Source organism: Aristolochia californica, unplaced genomic scaffold (assembly GCF_029961685.1).
Source record: "Aristolochia californica isolate CCGP_79_NKW_82.1479 unplaced genomic scaffold, dmAriCali1.0.hap1 SCAF_1, whole genome shotgun sequence".
In the NCBI taxonomy this organism is placed as follows: Eukaryota; Viridiplantae; Streptophyta; class Magnoliopsida; order Piperales; family Aristolochiaceae; genus Aristolochia; species Aristolochia californica.
This window is the reverse complement of record NW_027181770.1, coordinates 7,061,553-7,079,521: the sequence shown is the minus strand read 5'-3', so window position 1 is coordinate 7,079,521 and position 17,969 is coordinate 7,061,553. Positions and strand designations below refer to the sequence as shown.

At 35.6% G+C, this 17,969-nt stretch overlaps 1 protein-coding gene across 1 annotated transcript; it reads left to right on the top strand.

Annotated features, from left to right (window-relative positions):
- The first annotated feature begins 636 nt into the window (after positions 1-636).
- Positions 637-16,328, top strand: LOC137958022 (urease). The gene is made up of 19 exons (XM_068805238.1): positions 637-740; positions 1,295-1,467; positions 1,686-1,759; positions 2,485-2,530; positions 2,641-2,746; positions 6,132-6,271; positions 6,506-6,616; positions 10,536-10,699; positions 10,858-11,236; positions 11,716-11,824; positions 12,122-12,261; positions 12,504-12,641; positions 12,879-12,970; positions 13,316-13,445; positions 13,525-13,683; positions 14,336-14,506; positions 15,487-15,621; positions 15,713-15,784; positions 15,866-16,328. Exons 2-19 carry the CDS (start codon positions 1,342-1,344, stop codon positions 16,085-16,087), a joined length of 2,514 nt encoding a protein of 837 aa, XP_068661339.1. The 5' UTR covers positions 637-740; positions 1,295-1,341; the 3' UTR covers positions 16,088-16,328.
- The last annotated feature ends 1,641 nt before the right edge of the window (positions 16,329-17,969 follow it).

Sequence of the window (17,969 nt, the reverse complement as noted above, 5' to 3'; positions counted from 1 at the left end):
CGTTTAAGCGCACTCCTGCACAGGGATTTTCGATTCATCATCAAAGAAGACGAGTCGTAGACTCAGGAATTCAAACTTACACGTACCAAAAAATGGATATGAAGTAGCAGCCGGTACGGAGAAACCGTTGTATCGAACACGTTGGTCGTGTCTGGAAGCTCTAGAGAGGCTGAATTTTTTTTATCTCCGCATTTACGTTGTTAACGATCATAAGGATAGAAAGGAACTCGAACAAGTAAGAAATTCCACTGTGAGTATTTTTTTCTTTGTCCACCAAATGTAATAATTTAACAGTTCTATTTCACTGTGCTCTGAAAAACAGGAAACTACAATCAATATTTTTGCTGTAGTTAGTAACGTTCGGCATTTTGATCGCTCTCCCTCTCTCTAGCACTTAACTTCTTTTCTGAATTTCTGTAAGTTTCCAGGCTGATGCTCGTGATTGCGGTTTGGGACGAAAATTTGTGTGAAATCGTAGGATTTTCTTTTGATTGACTTTTTTGAATACAAAATACAGGAAGCAATATTTGCATTAGTTCTGCTAACAGGACTATAACTTCCAGTTTCGATGAGAAGTACTAATGATATTTTAACGATAGTCCGCCTAGTCTAGGTTTCTTACAGAAGACAGTGGTTACCAACGCGAGAGACTCTCCTGCTTCATTGTTTTCCGTTGGGAGCTCTGTCTAAATGTGCTTGCGAAAGGAGCAGTTTGATTAAGAAAATACTCATTTGTGAAGGTAAAAATGAACAGGCTGAAGAGTTAAGCGAGCCGGATTCGATTTTTCTTTTTTGTGATTACATTGTCATGATCATCTAAATTCTAACGAATGTTTTCGGGTGTTGGGATGGGGTCCGTCGCTTGGGCAGTGTAGATTGAACTGGTTTCTCCACTTAAAGGTTTTTGGGGCTTTTGATGGGTATTCATCTGTTATGTTTTGTATCGTTTTTATTTGATTTTTTTTTGTTAGTATCTCGTTCAAACAGTACTAAAACGACGTAGGGAAATCGTAGCCTGACGGATGAAACAATTGTGAAGTAGAAGTTGGAAAAAAAATGAAAATTGATAATAGAAAATTTTCTTGACTGAATTTTTGACACGATCGCTATGGCAAAATATAGTGTTTTCAGTCATTATCCTCCTTGTCAAGCATCCTGTTTGACTACTTGACTATGAATCACTTGTGGGACATAGATAGAGTGATGAACTCTGATCCATCAGCCATAGTTGAGTATAGGTTGTCTCTTTACTTCTGCCGTCTTTTCAGAGCTAATTTCTGGATTGTCATTTCAGTTTCTTTACTGGACTCTTAGCTAATTAAAGGCTTCCATTGAGAAGAGATGAAGTTGACTCTGAGAGAAGCTGAGAAACTAAAGTTGCATGGTACTGGCTTCCTTGCACAAAAACGTCTTGCACGGGGCTTGCAACTTAACTATTCTGAAACTGTTGCATTGATTGCAACTCAGGTACTTATGAACTGAAATTGGAATATATTGTGTATAAACAGAATGCTTAATTCTTTGACTCTTAAACTGATAAGTATTGCTTGGAAGAATTGCTACTTCTATGTTCTTAAAATTGGGGATATCTTTGAGGCCTTTGTTCAAGGTCATATGGGTGTTTGTGATATCTTGGGTGCATGTGTATTACCAAAATTCAGAAAAGAGTGTTTATGTATTCATAGATATTGGAGTTCATACGGGATGGAGACAAATCTGTTGCTGAGTTGATGGACATTGGTAAACAACTTTTGGGGAGGTATGAATTTCAGTAAAAATTTGGTTTCTGTAGAAGATCATCACCTTAATCAGCATTAGGTTGTTGTGTACACTGCTTAATCACTGACTTCCATGGTGTTGTACATGTTAGTCTGATGTTCCTTTGGCAACATCACATTTACGTTCAAGACTCTTATTAAATTTGTGCACATATGCTCAACAGATAATTGTGTCCTTAATGCAATAATTGTTACCCCTCTATTGCCCTCTGCATCAGGGAAAGAACAAGACTAAATAGGTTGTTCTAGACATAATTTTGGAATTTTTTCTAGTTCTTCCACCTTGTTGGCTTCTTGGTTAAGATCTATATAGGCATTACAACATTTTTAAGAATTTTGAGGTTTAATTAAATTTTGTTGACTAAGTGACACTTACGCAGTTGGCAAGATCCTCTATTCTGTGCAAACTCCTGATCAAATCTCAGCCGTATGGGCAAATCTCTATCTGTGATATTGTTTTTCTTCTGTGCTGTTTGTTCAGGCACTGTTAGCTATTGTGTTTAGCTGATTTGAATCTCTTGCACACTTGCTCCTTTCCTTTCTTCAATAAAATTGAGCCATTTTCAAAAAATGAAAAAATTTCTGTTGACCAATTTATTTTCTTTATGCATCTTGCATCAAACATGCTCTACTTTTCCGTTTTCCACTGAAAAGTTGCTTATGTGGTGCTGCTGCTTTAAACGTTGTTTTGTTTCTTTATTTGTAGAAGACAAGTCCTTCCAGCTGTTCCTCATCTTTTAGACACTGTCCAGGTATTTGTTACTCTAAATAATTAATCTTCTTTTTGGGCTTCTTAGATCAACTAAAAATTGAGTTATAGTTTCCTCAATGGTTGAGTATTCATTTACTGTTCTTCTAGTAGGTTGAAGGTACCTTTCTGGATGGCACAAAATTAGTTTCAATTCATGATCCTATTGCACGCAGTGACGGAAACTTGGAGCTAGCTTTACGAGGATCTTTTCTTCCAGGTCACTCAACAGTTGCCAAAAACTTAAAAATCTCGATGAATTTTTAACCTGTGCTGGTGTTTATGCTCTACTCTGCAATATGCAACTAATATTTCTAGCTTTAAATTTTTTTGCATGAATGATTTGTTCTGTGACAATATAAATCACGTCTTGTGGCTAAAGGATATACCCAAATTTATGAGGTTGATGTGTTTGAGACTTTCTCCTCGGTAGTTAGGTTGCCCTCTATTTAGATACTTGTCTCAGTGATGGTCACACAGGATTGGCCTTCACTCCAGCTAGACATTAAAAATGCGTTTTTACACAGTGACTTGGGTGAGGAAGTATATATGGAGTAACTTCTTGAGTATGTTGCTCAGGGGGAGATTGACAAGGTATGCAGGTTGAATAAGGCTGACAAGGTATGCAGGTTGAATAAGGCTATTAATGGTCTTAAGTAGATTCCCAAGGCATGGTTTGACAAGTTCAGCAAGGTAGTCATGGCATTGGGTTTTTCCAGTAGTCATTGAGATCATTCTTTGTTTAGTTAGAGGAGACATACTGGAATTGTGGCGATTCTTGTTTATGTGGATGATATAGTACTGTCTGGAAGTGATAAGCAAGGAATTGAGGAGTGAAAACTCATCTTGCAAAACATTTTTATACCAAAAACTTATGGTCTCTGAAATACTTTCTAGGTATTGAGGTTGCTAGGAGTAAAACAGGGATTGTGTTAAATCAAAGAAAATATGTGACAAATATGCTCCATGAGTATAGATTACTAAGGGCGAAGTCTGCAGAAACTCCTATAGAAGTTGGTCACAACCTACATGAAAAGGATAGTCCAGAGTTTAGGGACAAGACTAAGTATTAGCTACTTGTAGGTAAGCTCATTTATGCTATTGTCCTTTGCCTAGAGATATGATTTGCGGTCAGTATAGTTAGCCAGTTCATGGAATGTCCTAGTAAGATTCATTTGTAGGCAACCTAAAGGAATTTACGATACTGAAAGGGAGTATTGGGAAAAGGGTTGTTTTATGTACCCCATGTTTATTTTAAGATTGAGGCATACTCGGATGCAGATTATGCAGGATCAAGACTAGATAGGAAATCTACTTTTGGCTACTATCTTTTTGTTGTTGGAAACTTAGTTAGCTAAAAGAGTAAGAAATAAAATGTAGTGGCTCGTTCAAGTGCACAAGCTGAGTATAGAGTAATGACTCATAGAATAAATGAACTTATATGGGTCAGATCGGTGTTACAGGTGATGAACTTTACTGCTATAGAGGCCATGACTGTGCACTGTGATAATCATGTAGAGGTTGATTGTCACTTCATCCGTGATGCAGTTATGAATGGAGCAGTAGTTACACCATACATTAGATAAATTGACATTTTTACTAAAGCTTTGGGTAAGGAGTTTGGAAGTTTCTGTAACAATTTGGGACTTCTTGATATATACGCTCCAGCTTGAGGGGGTGTTAAAATATATACAAGGGGCATTTTGGTTATTTCTAGTTAGTAATATATACTTCTGAAGTTAGAAGTAGATTATATGTCATGTTAGGAACTTACAGTTCAGTTTGATTAAATTCTGATGTGTATACATAAAGTTATATGTGTGGGACCTAGAAGGGGCATTGCTATAAGTTTACTATTGTGATTACTTAAGTGACTCCTCTCATCTCTCTATTCTCTCTTCTCTTCACTCTTTCCTTCTCAATTTCTTCCATTTTTTTAGAATTTTAATTGATAGGGGAACATGAACAATATGTGAGCCACCACCATATGCTGTTATAGTTGGCTGCTGTTAGGTTTACACAGTCAAATACAAGGTTGAAGGCTCTATAGAGAGATATAAAACTCAATTTGTTGCCAAAAGATATACGCAAACCTATGGAGTAGACATCTTTGAGACGTTTTCACTAGTTGCATGCATATCAGCAGTTCAAATATTGATTTATATAGCTATTAACAAGGGTTGGCCAAGTAGTAATACCATTGGGGTTTGCCAAAAGTCACTATGATCACTCGTTGCTTGTTTTGAAGAGGCCTTTTGGAGCTGTGTTGATTGTACACGTTGATGACGTAGTATTGTCAAGGAGTGATGTGAAAGGCATTGAATAAGTCAAAAAATATCTTGCAAAACACTTCCAATCCAAGGATTTAGGTTCCCTTAAAGTATTTCCTTGGTATTGAGGTAGCAAGAAGTAAAACAAATATTATCCTAACACAAAAAAAATATGGGATTAATATGCTTCATAAATATGAGTTGTTGGGAGCTAGGCCTATTGAGACGCCCATGGAGGTAAATCACAATCCCCATGTAGATGATGATGCTAAGCTTCAAGAGAAGACTATGTATAAAAGGTTATTAGACAAGCTTATTTATGCTACTATAACTCGATCGGACATATCATTTGTAGTGAGTATGGTTAGCTAGGTTATGGAGCATCCAAGGAAGAAACATGTGGATGTTGCGCACAAAATATTACGATAATTGAAGGGTGCACTAAGAAAGAGGTTGTTTTATGCTCCACATAATCATTTGCATGTATTCGGATGTTGATTATACAAGGTCTAAATTGGATAGGAAATCTACCTAAAGATACCATGTTGTTGTTGGTGGAAACATGGTTAGATGGAAAAGCAAGAAACAACATGTTGTAGCTTGCTCTAGTGCAAAAGTAGAGTACCGAGTAATGGCTTATATGGTTATTGAACTTCTATGGTTGAGATCAGTGAAACAAGAGCTGGGTTTTCCTACTACAGAAGTTATGAAAATGTTTTGTGATGATTTGGCCACAATATTTATTGCAAGTAACCCAGTGTTTCATGAACAAACTAAACATGTAGAAGTTGATTGTCATTTTGTTTGTGATGCCTTTATGAATGGAGCCATAGTTACTTCCTATGTCAAATCCGTGGATCAGCTTAGTATTTTTTACTAAGGCTTTGGGAAGGAAAGAATTTGAGAATTTTTCTGACAAGCTGGGACTTCATGACGTGTACGCTCCAGCTTGAGGAGGAATGTTGAAATATATGTAAAAAAGGGGTATTTTAGCCCTTTTTTCATTCTCGTATGTCCCTCATAGGATAACTGTTAGCTTGTCCTTATGTGAGAATTATATGGTTAACTTTTCAGGTCACTCAGAGGTGTAATTAGATAGATATAAGTATGTAAGTGTAGAGGGGCATGTATATCTTTTTCTATATTTTTCACTTAAGTGAGTTTATAAAAGGAATTAGGGTCAACCCAAGACATGACGGCTGCTGCTCTCTTAACACTGCCTTTTCCAACTTCTCTTCTTTCTTCTTTCTCTTTTCTTCTTCTATTTCTCCCTGTTTCTCAGATTTTACAATACTCATTGGTTGTATTTGATATGAGAGTTTTCCTTCTGTGCAGTTCCTTCACTGGATAGGTTTTCTGATACACGTGGAATTGTTCCTGGAGAAGTAATTTTTAAGCAAGGAAATATTATGCTTAATGCTGGAAGAAGAGCTGTTATGATCAAAGTGACTAACAAGGCTGATAGGGCAATTCAGGTCAGCATCTTTAGTTTGGTTGGTTATTTCTTTCCTTCATTCTGTTCATTTTCCTTATTTCCAAAGGAATTAGTGTCTTGTTGTTGGAGTTTGTATTATGCATAAAATTGATAGATAAAACTATTTAGGGAAACCAAGTTTAGAAAGGCTGTTGACATGAAAAAATCAGGTTGTTTGTGCTCAGTGTGGTTTTTATTCGAAAATAAGAGGTGGTTTGGATCATGTTTCTCTCAGGTTGGCAGCCATTATCACTTCATTGAGGTCAACCCTTATTTGGTCTTCGACAGAAAGAGGGCATATGGCATGCGACTGAACATATCAGCAGGCACAGCTATCCGGTTTGAGGTATAGATGTTTTAGTCATTTTAACACAATTTAATGTGGTGCATCTTCAGTCTAAGCATTGAATGGAGTCTGTCTTATCAGATGAGAGCAGCCTTGTTGCTTAACTTTTAGAAACAAGTGATTTTTCTTTCTTTTTTTATTTTTTTATTTTTTTGGATTAGAAATAGGAATTAATTTCATTAAGAAGCCTCCTGCAAGGAAGGAAGAGTGCATACAAAGGAAATGCAACAAAGACTAAAAGCCAAGAAAAGAGCACCCTCAAGAAAATGGCAATAATTGTCAAAGGGAGAGTGAGGCCCCTAAAACGAGGTGTGTCCGGGAGACCCCCTCCCTAGCCTCAATGTCAGCAATGCTGTTGGCAGCTCTGGGGGTGTGCTGCCAAGAAATATTCATGCTCTTACATAAGTCAATTTCATCAAGTACAATAAAAAGCGGCCAGAGGGATGCTTTTTCCCACTAATCTTCGAAATTGTTTTTCTCATGAAATTGCATTTTATGTTAGTCTTTCAACACTATATAGATCAAACCAATCTAGCTCAAGATGTAAATTTCCATCCTTTTCAAAATATAGTTCTATCATGCATGAATTTTCTTGTGTATGAAAATCATTCATCATGATATCTACTTTAATTGTTGATGGATTAAAGTTTCATTGTGGTGGGGACACCAGTGTGCCACCAGTCACACGAGTCTACACTCGGGGATGTTGGGGCCCATTGGGACCAACTACCCCATAAATTTGTAATTTATCTTATTTTCGTTTTTTTTTATCCTGATTTTATGGGATTTATGAGATAGAGCTTTATCCACTTTTTTTCCTGATTTTACGAGATTCATCAGATAGGATTTACCTCTTTTATTTGAATTTTAAACTTTTTTTTTCGTTTCTTTTTTAAAGGGTTGTAATCGGATGAGTGAAGATCATTGAATGAATCGAAATTTTCTGCTCTCGTTGCCTTGTTCTTCTTCTCTCTTCCTTTCTTTCTTCTTCTCCTTCTTCTATTTTCTTCAATTTCCTTTCTTTGCAACATCCACATGTTACACTCCACCATTCTATGGGTGTAGGCTCACAATAATATTCTTTCTCTCTCAAGTTTAATACTTATAAATTTCAACTATCTGTTTCTCTCAGTGATCTCGTCCATCCTACCCTTATGTCTTGGTTCCCTTATTCTATCCACAAGCTACAACTTCCTATTTACTCCTCTTAGATGTTGTTTTTATTTGATCTTTGTTGAGTAGAAAAGTCTCCTTAGTGGCTAGTCATTTTGGGATGGAAATGACCCAATCCAACAATTTTTTTTTTTTTTGCTTCTTTAATTTTAGATAAAAACTATAGTATTTATTATTTTTAATAATAAAATATCATGATCTTAATAATAAATATTTAAATTTAAATTAATTTAAATATGTTCCAATTATTTAAATTACCAAGTCTAGTTATTTAAATATATTCTTTCATGTTAGATTGAAAAACAATTTTCTTTTTATCTTAATTAACACACTCATTTAATATAATATAATTTAATAATTGTTGTTATAATTTTAAATTCATATCATTTATTCAAATTTTCAAATAAATGATTGAGTTATCATATATTATTAAAATTATATTATTTTAATCATGAAGTTGGGTCCAAGGCCCATCCCAAAATGACCAGCCAACTTAGGAAGTCTCTTTCTTAACTAATAAGCTTAAGATCTTTGTACTCACTAATCCATGTGGGATTATTCCTTAACACTACCCTCACATGTAGGCCCTCTTTTGTGGCTCTACATGTGGATAATTTGGGTGGAGGCCCACATATGAGTACCTGTTTTGATACCATGTGAAGTTGGCTCCAAGGCCTATCCCAAAATGACTAGTCATTGTGGTATTCGTTGAGGAAGAAGGAGGAGTTTCGGTAGTTTGAGAAGTAGTCAGTTGACCCAATTGCTAAAATAACTGCTGAATTTCCTCATAGGATCCAGTGTGCGAGGAGACATCCTTATCTGTGACTATAGAGTTGTCCCAAGTAGGCTTACCAAAAATTTTTCAACATTTCTCAGAAATATGATTAGTCTTACCACAATGAACACATTTCAATAAGCTTAAGATCTTTGTACTCACTAATCTATGTGGTCTTATTCCTTAACACTAATAATAATAATTATTTTTAATAAGTTTAAAAATTAAATTTTAATTAATTCTTTATTTTATAATAGATTCAGTAGTATGATAATTTTATATAATAAATATACTAATAATTATTATTAATAAAAATATATTTGCATTTGATAGTAACATGATAATTAAAACTACGTTAAATATATATCGATTATTAAATTATCAAATGAAATATATAAATATACTAATTTAACATTAAGTTTAAAACTTATTTCACTTCATTTAAATTAACATAGTTATTTAAACTAAAATATTTAATTTTAAATTTTTATAATTTATATAACCTATACACATATATAATAACTATAGCATATTTTATTTTTTTAAAAATTATAAATAATAATGACTAAATCTTCAGTGATCGTGATGAAATATTAATATAATAGTTATAATAATTTTATTTATTTTGATTAAGTAAAATTCATGTCAATTATTGATAGATCCAATTAAAATTATTAACACTATATTTTTGTTATTGCAAAGTATGTAAGAGTTCTAGTTGTCTCACTAACCTTAGAATTTTATATTGTGAAAATATTTTTCTAGAGTGTCATATACGTGCAACAGATTTCTAGTAAATGAATTCCAGTATAACAATTCTAAACCCACTAACAGCCCTATGCTAGGGTCTCTGTTTGGTTTCTGTCAAGAACTTTTCTCATCCTCTATTGGTTGATGGTGATTTGGAATAGTTGGCTTTTTGGAAAGAAGTCTTCCCCGTGGATATTTTTTGAGTTCATTGACAATATTGTAGGCATAATATTGTAGTGTGGTTGTTTCCTAGGTTCAGACCCCAAGATCTGCTAATACTTTAGCTCACTCCCTCATAAAAATGGAGTCTTCTGTCTATACCTTGTTGTAGGAGCAACTTTGCACTGGATTAAGTTTTGGTTGCTTTTCTATTTTCAAGTTTTCTGTTTTTCTCTTTGAATATTATTGTAATGTTATCTCCTTTCGGAGTTGTTCAATATTATCCTTTCTGTGTTAGGACAAAAAGAAAAAATAAAGAAGGGTGGTTAGTGGGTGAATAGTCCCACATCAGTAATGGGCTTGGACGATCCTGGTTTATTAGTTAGTAACAGTCTCATATGCTTGGCTAGTCATTTGAGATGGCCCCAAGCCCAAACCACATGCTGTCCTTGTTATTAAATGCAAGCATCGAAGACTCTTCATCCTATTAAAACATCTGGACACATTAACATGGGATCCATCATTTTTGGATTTCATAAAAAATCAAGTGAGGTTACTTTTGAGATTACCCCAGGCCCTTCTACACTGACCATTAGTACTAAGAAGCTGTCCTTGTTATTAAATGCAAACATCTAAGATTGTTCATTCTAAGATTTTATCTGGACACATTAACATGGGTTACATCATTTCTTTTCTTTTAAAAAAAAAATCATTTTTGGATCTAATAAAAAATCAAGGTAACTTATCCTGTAGAAGCAAAGGAGTACACATGAGTTTTTGTCCTTCAGGATTTCACCACTTTAGATCATCTTAGTAGCATCTGCTCATAAATGATAAAAATGGTGAAAACTATCTGAAAGAAACTTTCCTTCAGTGTCCATCTAATTATTTTATATATGATGAGATTAAGATACTTGTAATATGCCTTCTTAGTCTTCTTGGATTACCTGAATATGTATCGACTCTATGTTATCTTCTGAAAAGCAGATACGACCATTTTCTGTTTTGAGTTTCTGGATCTTATACATTTATACATATTGATATTTTGGAATTTCTTTTCAGCCTGGGGATAAGAAAAGAGTCACTCTTGTTAGCATTGGAGGTGGTCAAGTGATCCGAGGTGGTAATGGCATTGTAGATGGCCATATAGATATTTCCCAGATTGATACTGTGATTGAAGCTTTAGCTGCTAAGGGCTTTCCATCTTTACCAGAAGAAGATGCCAGGTGTTTTTCATTGGGTGTATTATTTTTTTTTTCTTCTGTCACAACCAAGGTTTTGATGATTTTTATATTATTTCATTTTGAACTAAAGCAATTATGGATTACTAAAAGAAAAAAGTATTGGCAATTGTTCCTTTCCTATATATTGCATATGGCTGCAGCGAAGGTATCATTGGAGGAAGTTCTGCTGTAACCACAATAATTTCTCGCGAGGTCTATGGAAACATGTATGGACCAACAACAGGTGACAAGATTCGTCTGGGTGACACGAACTTGTTCGCTGAGATTGAAAGAGACTTTGCAGTGTATGGTGACGAGTGTGTGTTTGGAGGTGGAAAAGTTATAAGAGATGGCATGGGACAGGCTTCAGGATATGCGGCATCACTCTGCCTAGATACGGTTATAACAAATGCTGTGATAATTGATTATACAGGAATATATAAGGCAGATATTGGTATTAAGGGAGGACTTATAGTTTGTACAGGAAAAGCAGGCAACCCAGATGTCATGGATAGTGTTCACAAGAAGTTGATCATTGGGGTAATCAAATGTTTGAGTTTTCATATAGTGCTTCTCTTTGACCCTTTAAATTTTCAGCTTCTACTGGTCAACCATGAACAATGAATATGTTTAATGTTTACTGGTCCAATGGACAATCACCATGTTCATGAAACTCCAGAAACCAGTGGAACTATACAAAACTCAAAGAATATGAGAATCATTCATTTTTTTTTTTAATTGAATAATAGTTGTCCCACTCCTTGTCTTCTTTTGTGAGGGACCTGATACATACCATATGCTGGTCATCCAATATACCAATGAACTTGATCACTGAACATGCGTCCCGTATATTTGATGCACTTAAAGGCATAAGAACTCTAATATAAATGAAACTTCTTGTAGATTTCAAGTTGTATTCTATGAGAAAGTTATACATGCACCCCAGCACATTCTATCATTCTATGAGAATGTGTTTATCTATCATTCTGAAGTCATTCTAAATTTTTTGAAAAACACAGGCAAATACAGAGGTTGTTGCTGCAGAAGGAATGATTGTTACTGCAGGGGGCATAGATTGTCATGTTCACTTCATTTGTCCTCAGTTGGTCGGAGCAGCAATATCAAGTGGTTAGTATTTTTCCAATAATTGTTTATGATACAAGAAGTTTACGGACTCTCCTTTTATTGGTTTTGGTTCTCTAGAGGTACTTGTGCCAAGCTCCAGCAGTTTTTCCCTAAAATGTATGAATTGTGTTCGATTGGATTTGTGTTCTCCTGGACTTCTCGTATGTGTCTTTTGTAAGTTTTTTTCTTATCCAAAAAGACAGTTGGAACACCATCTGGATTCAGTTGTTCTGCTACTATGGCAAACTGTTGTTACTAGCCGAGACTGGCCAAGATACTGTAATCATGTATTGCTTGTAGGTATTACAACACTAGTGGGAGGTGGCACAGGCCCTGCAGATGGAACACGAGCAACTACATGCACCCCTGCACCTTCACAATTGCGCCTCATGCTCCAGGCAACCGATGATCTTCCGATTAATATTGGCTTCACGGGAAAGGTATGGTCCTCAGCTGCTCTTTCCCAGATGAAATTATTATTTTCTTCTCCACTGTCTAATGTCTTGTAAATGAATTGAAATAGTTTTCATGGACTTATGTTTGTGAGATACAGGCCATTATGCTTATAACTGCTACAACAAGCTGAAAGGAAACACTCTTATTGTCTATCTGTCCTGTCTGCTGTATTTTGTGCAACAGCTTCTAATTATCCCTTATACCATGAGTTAATTTGATTAATCAGGGAAACAGTGCTAAAGCAGAAGGGTTACGAGAAATTATCAAGGCTGGAGCAATGGGATTGAAATTGCATGAAGACTGGGGAAGCACACCTGCTGCTATCGATAATTGCTTGACTATAGCGGAAGAATTTGATATTCAGGTGACTGATCTCCTCTGATCTGTCTTAGCAAACAATAATAAAATCTCTTGGATGCCTTAGCTTCTGACCAAGTCGGCCCAGAGGATTAGGATTAAAAGTGCATTTTATAGTTTCAATTGCATGAGCTGTTTGGCTGGTCTTATTGATCATGGGGGTTGGTGAATTGTCTTTAATGTCATTGGTAAGTTTTTATCTAACCATAACTCCTGCTGCTGATGCTTCATCCGTCTGAGGCAGGTTAATATCCATACTGACACCTTAAATGAATCCGGATGTGTGGAACACACGATTGCCGCTTTTAAGGGAAGAACAATCCATACCTACCACAGGTGAAAAATGCGTACTCATGATTCTTTTGTATAAAATAGATTGATTCAAGCAGTTCCTGGTAAACAAAAGCACTATGCACAGGCTTTTGTAACAAAGAGATTCACCATCGTGACATATTATTATTTTCCCATTAAATATGTCTTACAGACTACTTTTGCAGAAAAGAATACATTCGGTTTTTGAAAGAAAAACATTATAAATTTCTTTCCTTTTCTTAGTATAAAAAGTTTTTAATTTTTTCAAAGAAAATGCATAAAAAAGTGTTGCTATTTTTCTACATATCTATATATAAACATCTATAAATGCTTCTTGGGAGGGTGTTTCCTCACAATCTTACTTGACAGTGAAGGTGCAGGTGGTGGTCATGCTCCCGATATCATTAAAGTATGTGGTGTAAAGAATGTCTTACCATCATCAACAAATCCAACACGCCCTTACACTAAAAATACTGTCGATGAGCACCTTGACATGCTGGTAATAAAAGATTTTAAGAAACACAGAAACTCCATTTCTATGCTGTTTCTTAAGTTTTTTTGAAGTTGCTTTTTTTCAGATGGTATGTCACCACCTTGATAAGAACATCCCCGAAGATGTAAAATTTGCTGAATCTCGCATACGGGCAGGAACAATTGCAGCAGAGGATATTTTGCATGATATGGGAGCTATCAGTATTATCTCTTCTGACTCGCAAGCTATGGGTCGAATAGGAGAGGTTTGGGAAATTTCACCTTTGTCGTAGAGTTTCTATGGTATTAAATCCAATACTTAACCATGAAGATTTGGCTGCTGTGCTAGTTAGTCATCTCATAGCTGAAGTTATTCCCATGTGCCACTGCCATGTAGGGTGTAAATGACCAAAGAAAAAGTAGCTGATCATTATTTTCATGAAAGTAGGAGATAGTTCTGTACTTTAGTATCTCAGTGTGATGGAGTTTAGTACAGAATGGTGTCATGTAACTCTCCCTTGCTGACAGCTATCCTCCATGCCAGTCTTGTCATATTTTCTATATCATTGTCTCATGCAGAGGGAGATTACATCCTCTTCAAATTTTGTTATCAATTCCATGTCCAGAAACTGAAAGTTTTATGAAAATTTCAAGGTCAATAACTTCAAGGGAGACTGAAATCCTGCATTCGTAAGTCCAACTGTGTCAAAGGTTTGCTTGATGGACCTTTTTTAGCAAATTGACATTCCCATGTCACTTCAAAGCTAAATTATTACCAAAAAGGGAACGTTGCTGTGGCTACCAAGATTGCCTGTGTTTTTTCAAAGCAAAGCAGCAGTCACAACAAAGCTTTTGTTGCCAAGTGTGTTGATCATAATTGCTGACTTTTTTCATTGTTCTCCTTTTCATTTCCAATAGGTGATAACAAGGACATGGCAAACTGCTCATAAGATGAAGGTACAAAGAGGAAATGTAATTGAACCCCCTGGTTCTGAGAATGATAACTTTCGAGTCAGAAGATACATAGCAAAGTACACTATAAACCCTGCCATAGTCAATGGGATTTCTCAATATGTTGGTTCAGTTGAGGTGCGGTTGAATTCTTTACTCGTAGAAGTTTGTATTTCACCTATTCCAAATATCATTTTGATGCACCATGGAGGTTTTGATTCAAGGAACAATAAAGTTTGAAAGCTACCTCTAGAGTGTATAACCTAGAGTGTGACAAACAACCAGAAAACTAGAATTTAGAGTTGAGTTTGATGGGTCAAACTTGAAGGAAAAAAGAAAGAAGAAAAAAACAAAAAGGATAACTTTATCTAATATAGAATAAAACCCAAAGTTTGATTCAGTAGACTTGAGATAATTTTTCTTACATATGAAGCCTTATTTTAGGTATAGAAACTCATTGTTACAAGAAACTTCTTTACTATCATCCCAAGCTAGGAAATAGATTCTAAGTAATAGTTACTAAATTTTGTTCTAATTTGTTGCACAGAAAATTCTCAGCTGCTTTACTAAGAAACTACGATTCCAATATAAATACTGGAAACTACTACGTGTAAATAGACTTTCCAATTGAAACTTTTATCTGAACAGTAAGTTCCTATTTTAGGTGAAGCTCTTAACAAAAATAACAAGTTATTTTTTAAACAGCAATTTGCTTCTACTTTCTAATTTAAGATTTTATGCTTTATAAACTTGAGCTGGAAATAGGAAAGTCAACTCTCTTTAAATTGAGCCTCTTTCTTCATTCTTTCAAAAACTTGTGTGACTTTGGGTTACCTTATGTTTGTAAATATTCTTGAACTAATCTTCAACCTCATTTTTATGTTAAATTCTATACTTTATGAACAGATCAGATACACACATAATACTCAATCTTTCACCTTTCTTCCTTTTTGTGCCCATGCTGATATCTGAGCATTACCTCTGTGCAGTCTACATGAATAATGCACATTTGTAGCAGTTATCATTTTTATAAATTACGATTATTTGAACTAAAAAGACAGAAGGTAAGAAAAGTAGAGGATGATCTCTATCGCTAAGACAACTCCTTTCTACTGCAGCCAGGGAAAATCGCGGATCTGGTTCTGTGGAAACCTGCTTTCTTTGGCGCGAAGCCGGAGATGGTGATCAAAGCTGGTGTCATTGCTTGGGCTAATATGGGTGATCCAAATGCCAGTATTCCCACACCTGAACCGGTAAGATTAGTTATGAAGAGTAATATGATAAAGGAGCATGGGGTGGATTTGTATACTTGTTATTCCTTCACATAAAGTAATCTTACTGCAGGTGGTGATGAGACCCATGTTTGGTGCATTTGGGAAAGCTGGAAGTTCTAACTCCATTGCGTTTGTTAGCAAGGCAAGCCTTCTCTTCTTTAAGTTAGTTTTGTCTCTTAATACGTTTTGTGCGACCATAATTCCATTTCCTTACTCATATCAGGCTGCCAAAGATGCTGGTGTCAAAGAAGAGTACGGACTGGACAAGAGGGTGGAAGCTGTGAGCAATACACGTCGTCTCACCAAACTGGAAATGAAGCTCAATGATGCTCTCCCGAAGATAGAAGTAGACCCCGAGTCTTATCAGGTGACTGCGGATGGTGAGATTCTGACATGCGACGCAGCAACTGAAGTTCCCTTGTCACGGAACTACTTCCTCTTTTAGATTACAGATTACTCGTACTCTGGTATTAGAATTTACCGATTCCAAGTCATTCCAAGTCAGGAACAAGATGTCTATGGTTTCTTACACAACCAAAAAAATTTATGTCTGTTAAGAATCAGACGTCCTAATTTAATACTAACAAGAGTAATAATAATCGCAGAATAAAAAAAAATAATCACGAAATGCACAAGATTTATACAAGTTCGTTTCAAGGTGAGACTATGTTCTGTCTTTTATTACTGTAATAATTTATTATGATGATGAAATAGTTTATAAGAGAAATTGTATACACTTAAATGTTTTTCTCTAACTTCTCTTAGTCGTAACTGATGGTCTCTTTGATGATCACCCTAACAACAGTACCTTCATATATAAAGATAAAACTAGGATAATCGTAATATGAGAGTGAAATTTCTAAACTACTTTTAAAGAAATAAAAATCAATATATTGATATTTAGGGGTTCTCTGCCCCTTGTCAACTTTGGCGATTTTATCGTGAAGGTTGATCAATGTACCAACTCAGATGTAAGGAGTTAGTTAAGTTCCACTGGAAAAAATTTCTTCCAAAAAGGGATTAGCATTTTCTAAACTTTCCCAATTGAAGAACGCTGGATCTTCGGAGGAGAGATCGTACTATGAATTGGACATAATGGATAGGCTTATAAAATTTCTATTTATTTTTGTTTGGTGAAGACTTTGAGACGTCGGAACACACGCAGGCCTCCTGATCGACTGTGAATCCGTGACATGAACAACGGACAAGTCTCGACTCTGAAGATGAGATTTGTGAGTTGTGATAACTAATCACCCCTTTAAAAAATGGGTTTCTGTGTGATCCGGACGTCAATAGTCCATGCATTTCAGTTACAAAAATCAAATAACAAAAAGAAAACAAATTAGTTTTTTTCATTTATCAAACTGAAGTTACGTATACCAGACGATGGAGGAAGAAGGTGAGCAGCCGCTTCCTATCTATCAATATAAAACTTCAAGAACTTCGAGGAATGAACGGAAGTGATCATAATATCTCGAGCCAAAAGGTCAGCCAAAGCACATGCAGCGATTTCTTTATTTCGTCCAAGGACAAACGAGTAGCAAAATTATGTAAAGAGGATGACAAAACGAAGAAGACGAGGGAGTTCTACACGCTACAGCCGTACATTTTCAACTTTATCCAGAAAGAAGAGGAAAACGTAAGGGACCCGATGGGCTGCACGATCTGAAACCTCTGGTAGCTTTTCTCAATATAAAATTAATAGGACTTGAGAGGAATCTCACATTTAGCACGCTGGGTTGACGGAACGGGGACCTCATAGATTCCGAACGGACAGGCGGTGGTGGTGGCTGTCATCAATTATCGCGGGCTCATCACGACTCTTCTAGGAAAGGAACTCGGAACTGTTTCAAACAGTTGCCCGAGTTCCTTTCCTCTTGTTCGTCGTGTAGGATATTTAATATCATGAATTTTTTAATAAAAATATACATAAAATCATTCTGCGTCTTCGTCTCCAACTACCCGAGTGAACAGTATTATTTCGTGTATCACAAAAGCTCGTCGATGACAATGATCAGACATAACCAGACCCTTTCTTATAGCCTCTTCACTATCAAAAGAGACTACCAAACCGAAGAAAACCATAAGGTTATAACCGCTAACCACCATCAATGGAAAATCGATGACCAGATCGTAAGGTTCGTGAACCGTCTAGGTGACAGTTCGTCAACCGTCTTATACTCTCCCACTTGATCCATACGCATACTTAATATATATCATTGATTATTGATATATCTTCAAGAATATTTTTCATAGATATAATATCCTTATACTCAAACAAAAAAGATTACATTACATGAATTGTGGCAGTAGGTCATTTAGAGCAA

Bases quoted from the DNA above. Each gene is read 5' to 3' on its own strand.
- LOC137958022 (XM_068805238.1), top strand. From the start codon at position 1,342: ATGAAGTTGACTCTGAGAGAAGCTGAGAAACTAAAGTTGCATGGTACT. The intron at 6,617-10,535 runs GTATAGATGTTT...ATTTCTTTTCAG, and splicing joins GCACAGCTATCCGGTTTGAG to CCTGGGGATAAGAAAAGAGT. The intron at 10,700-10,857 runs GTGTTTTTCATT...ATATGGCTGCAG, and splicing joins TTACCAGAAGAAGATGCCAG to CGAAGGTATCATTGGAGGAA.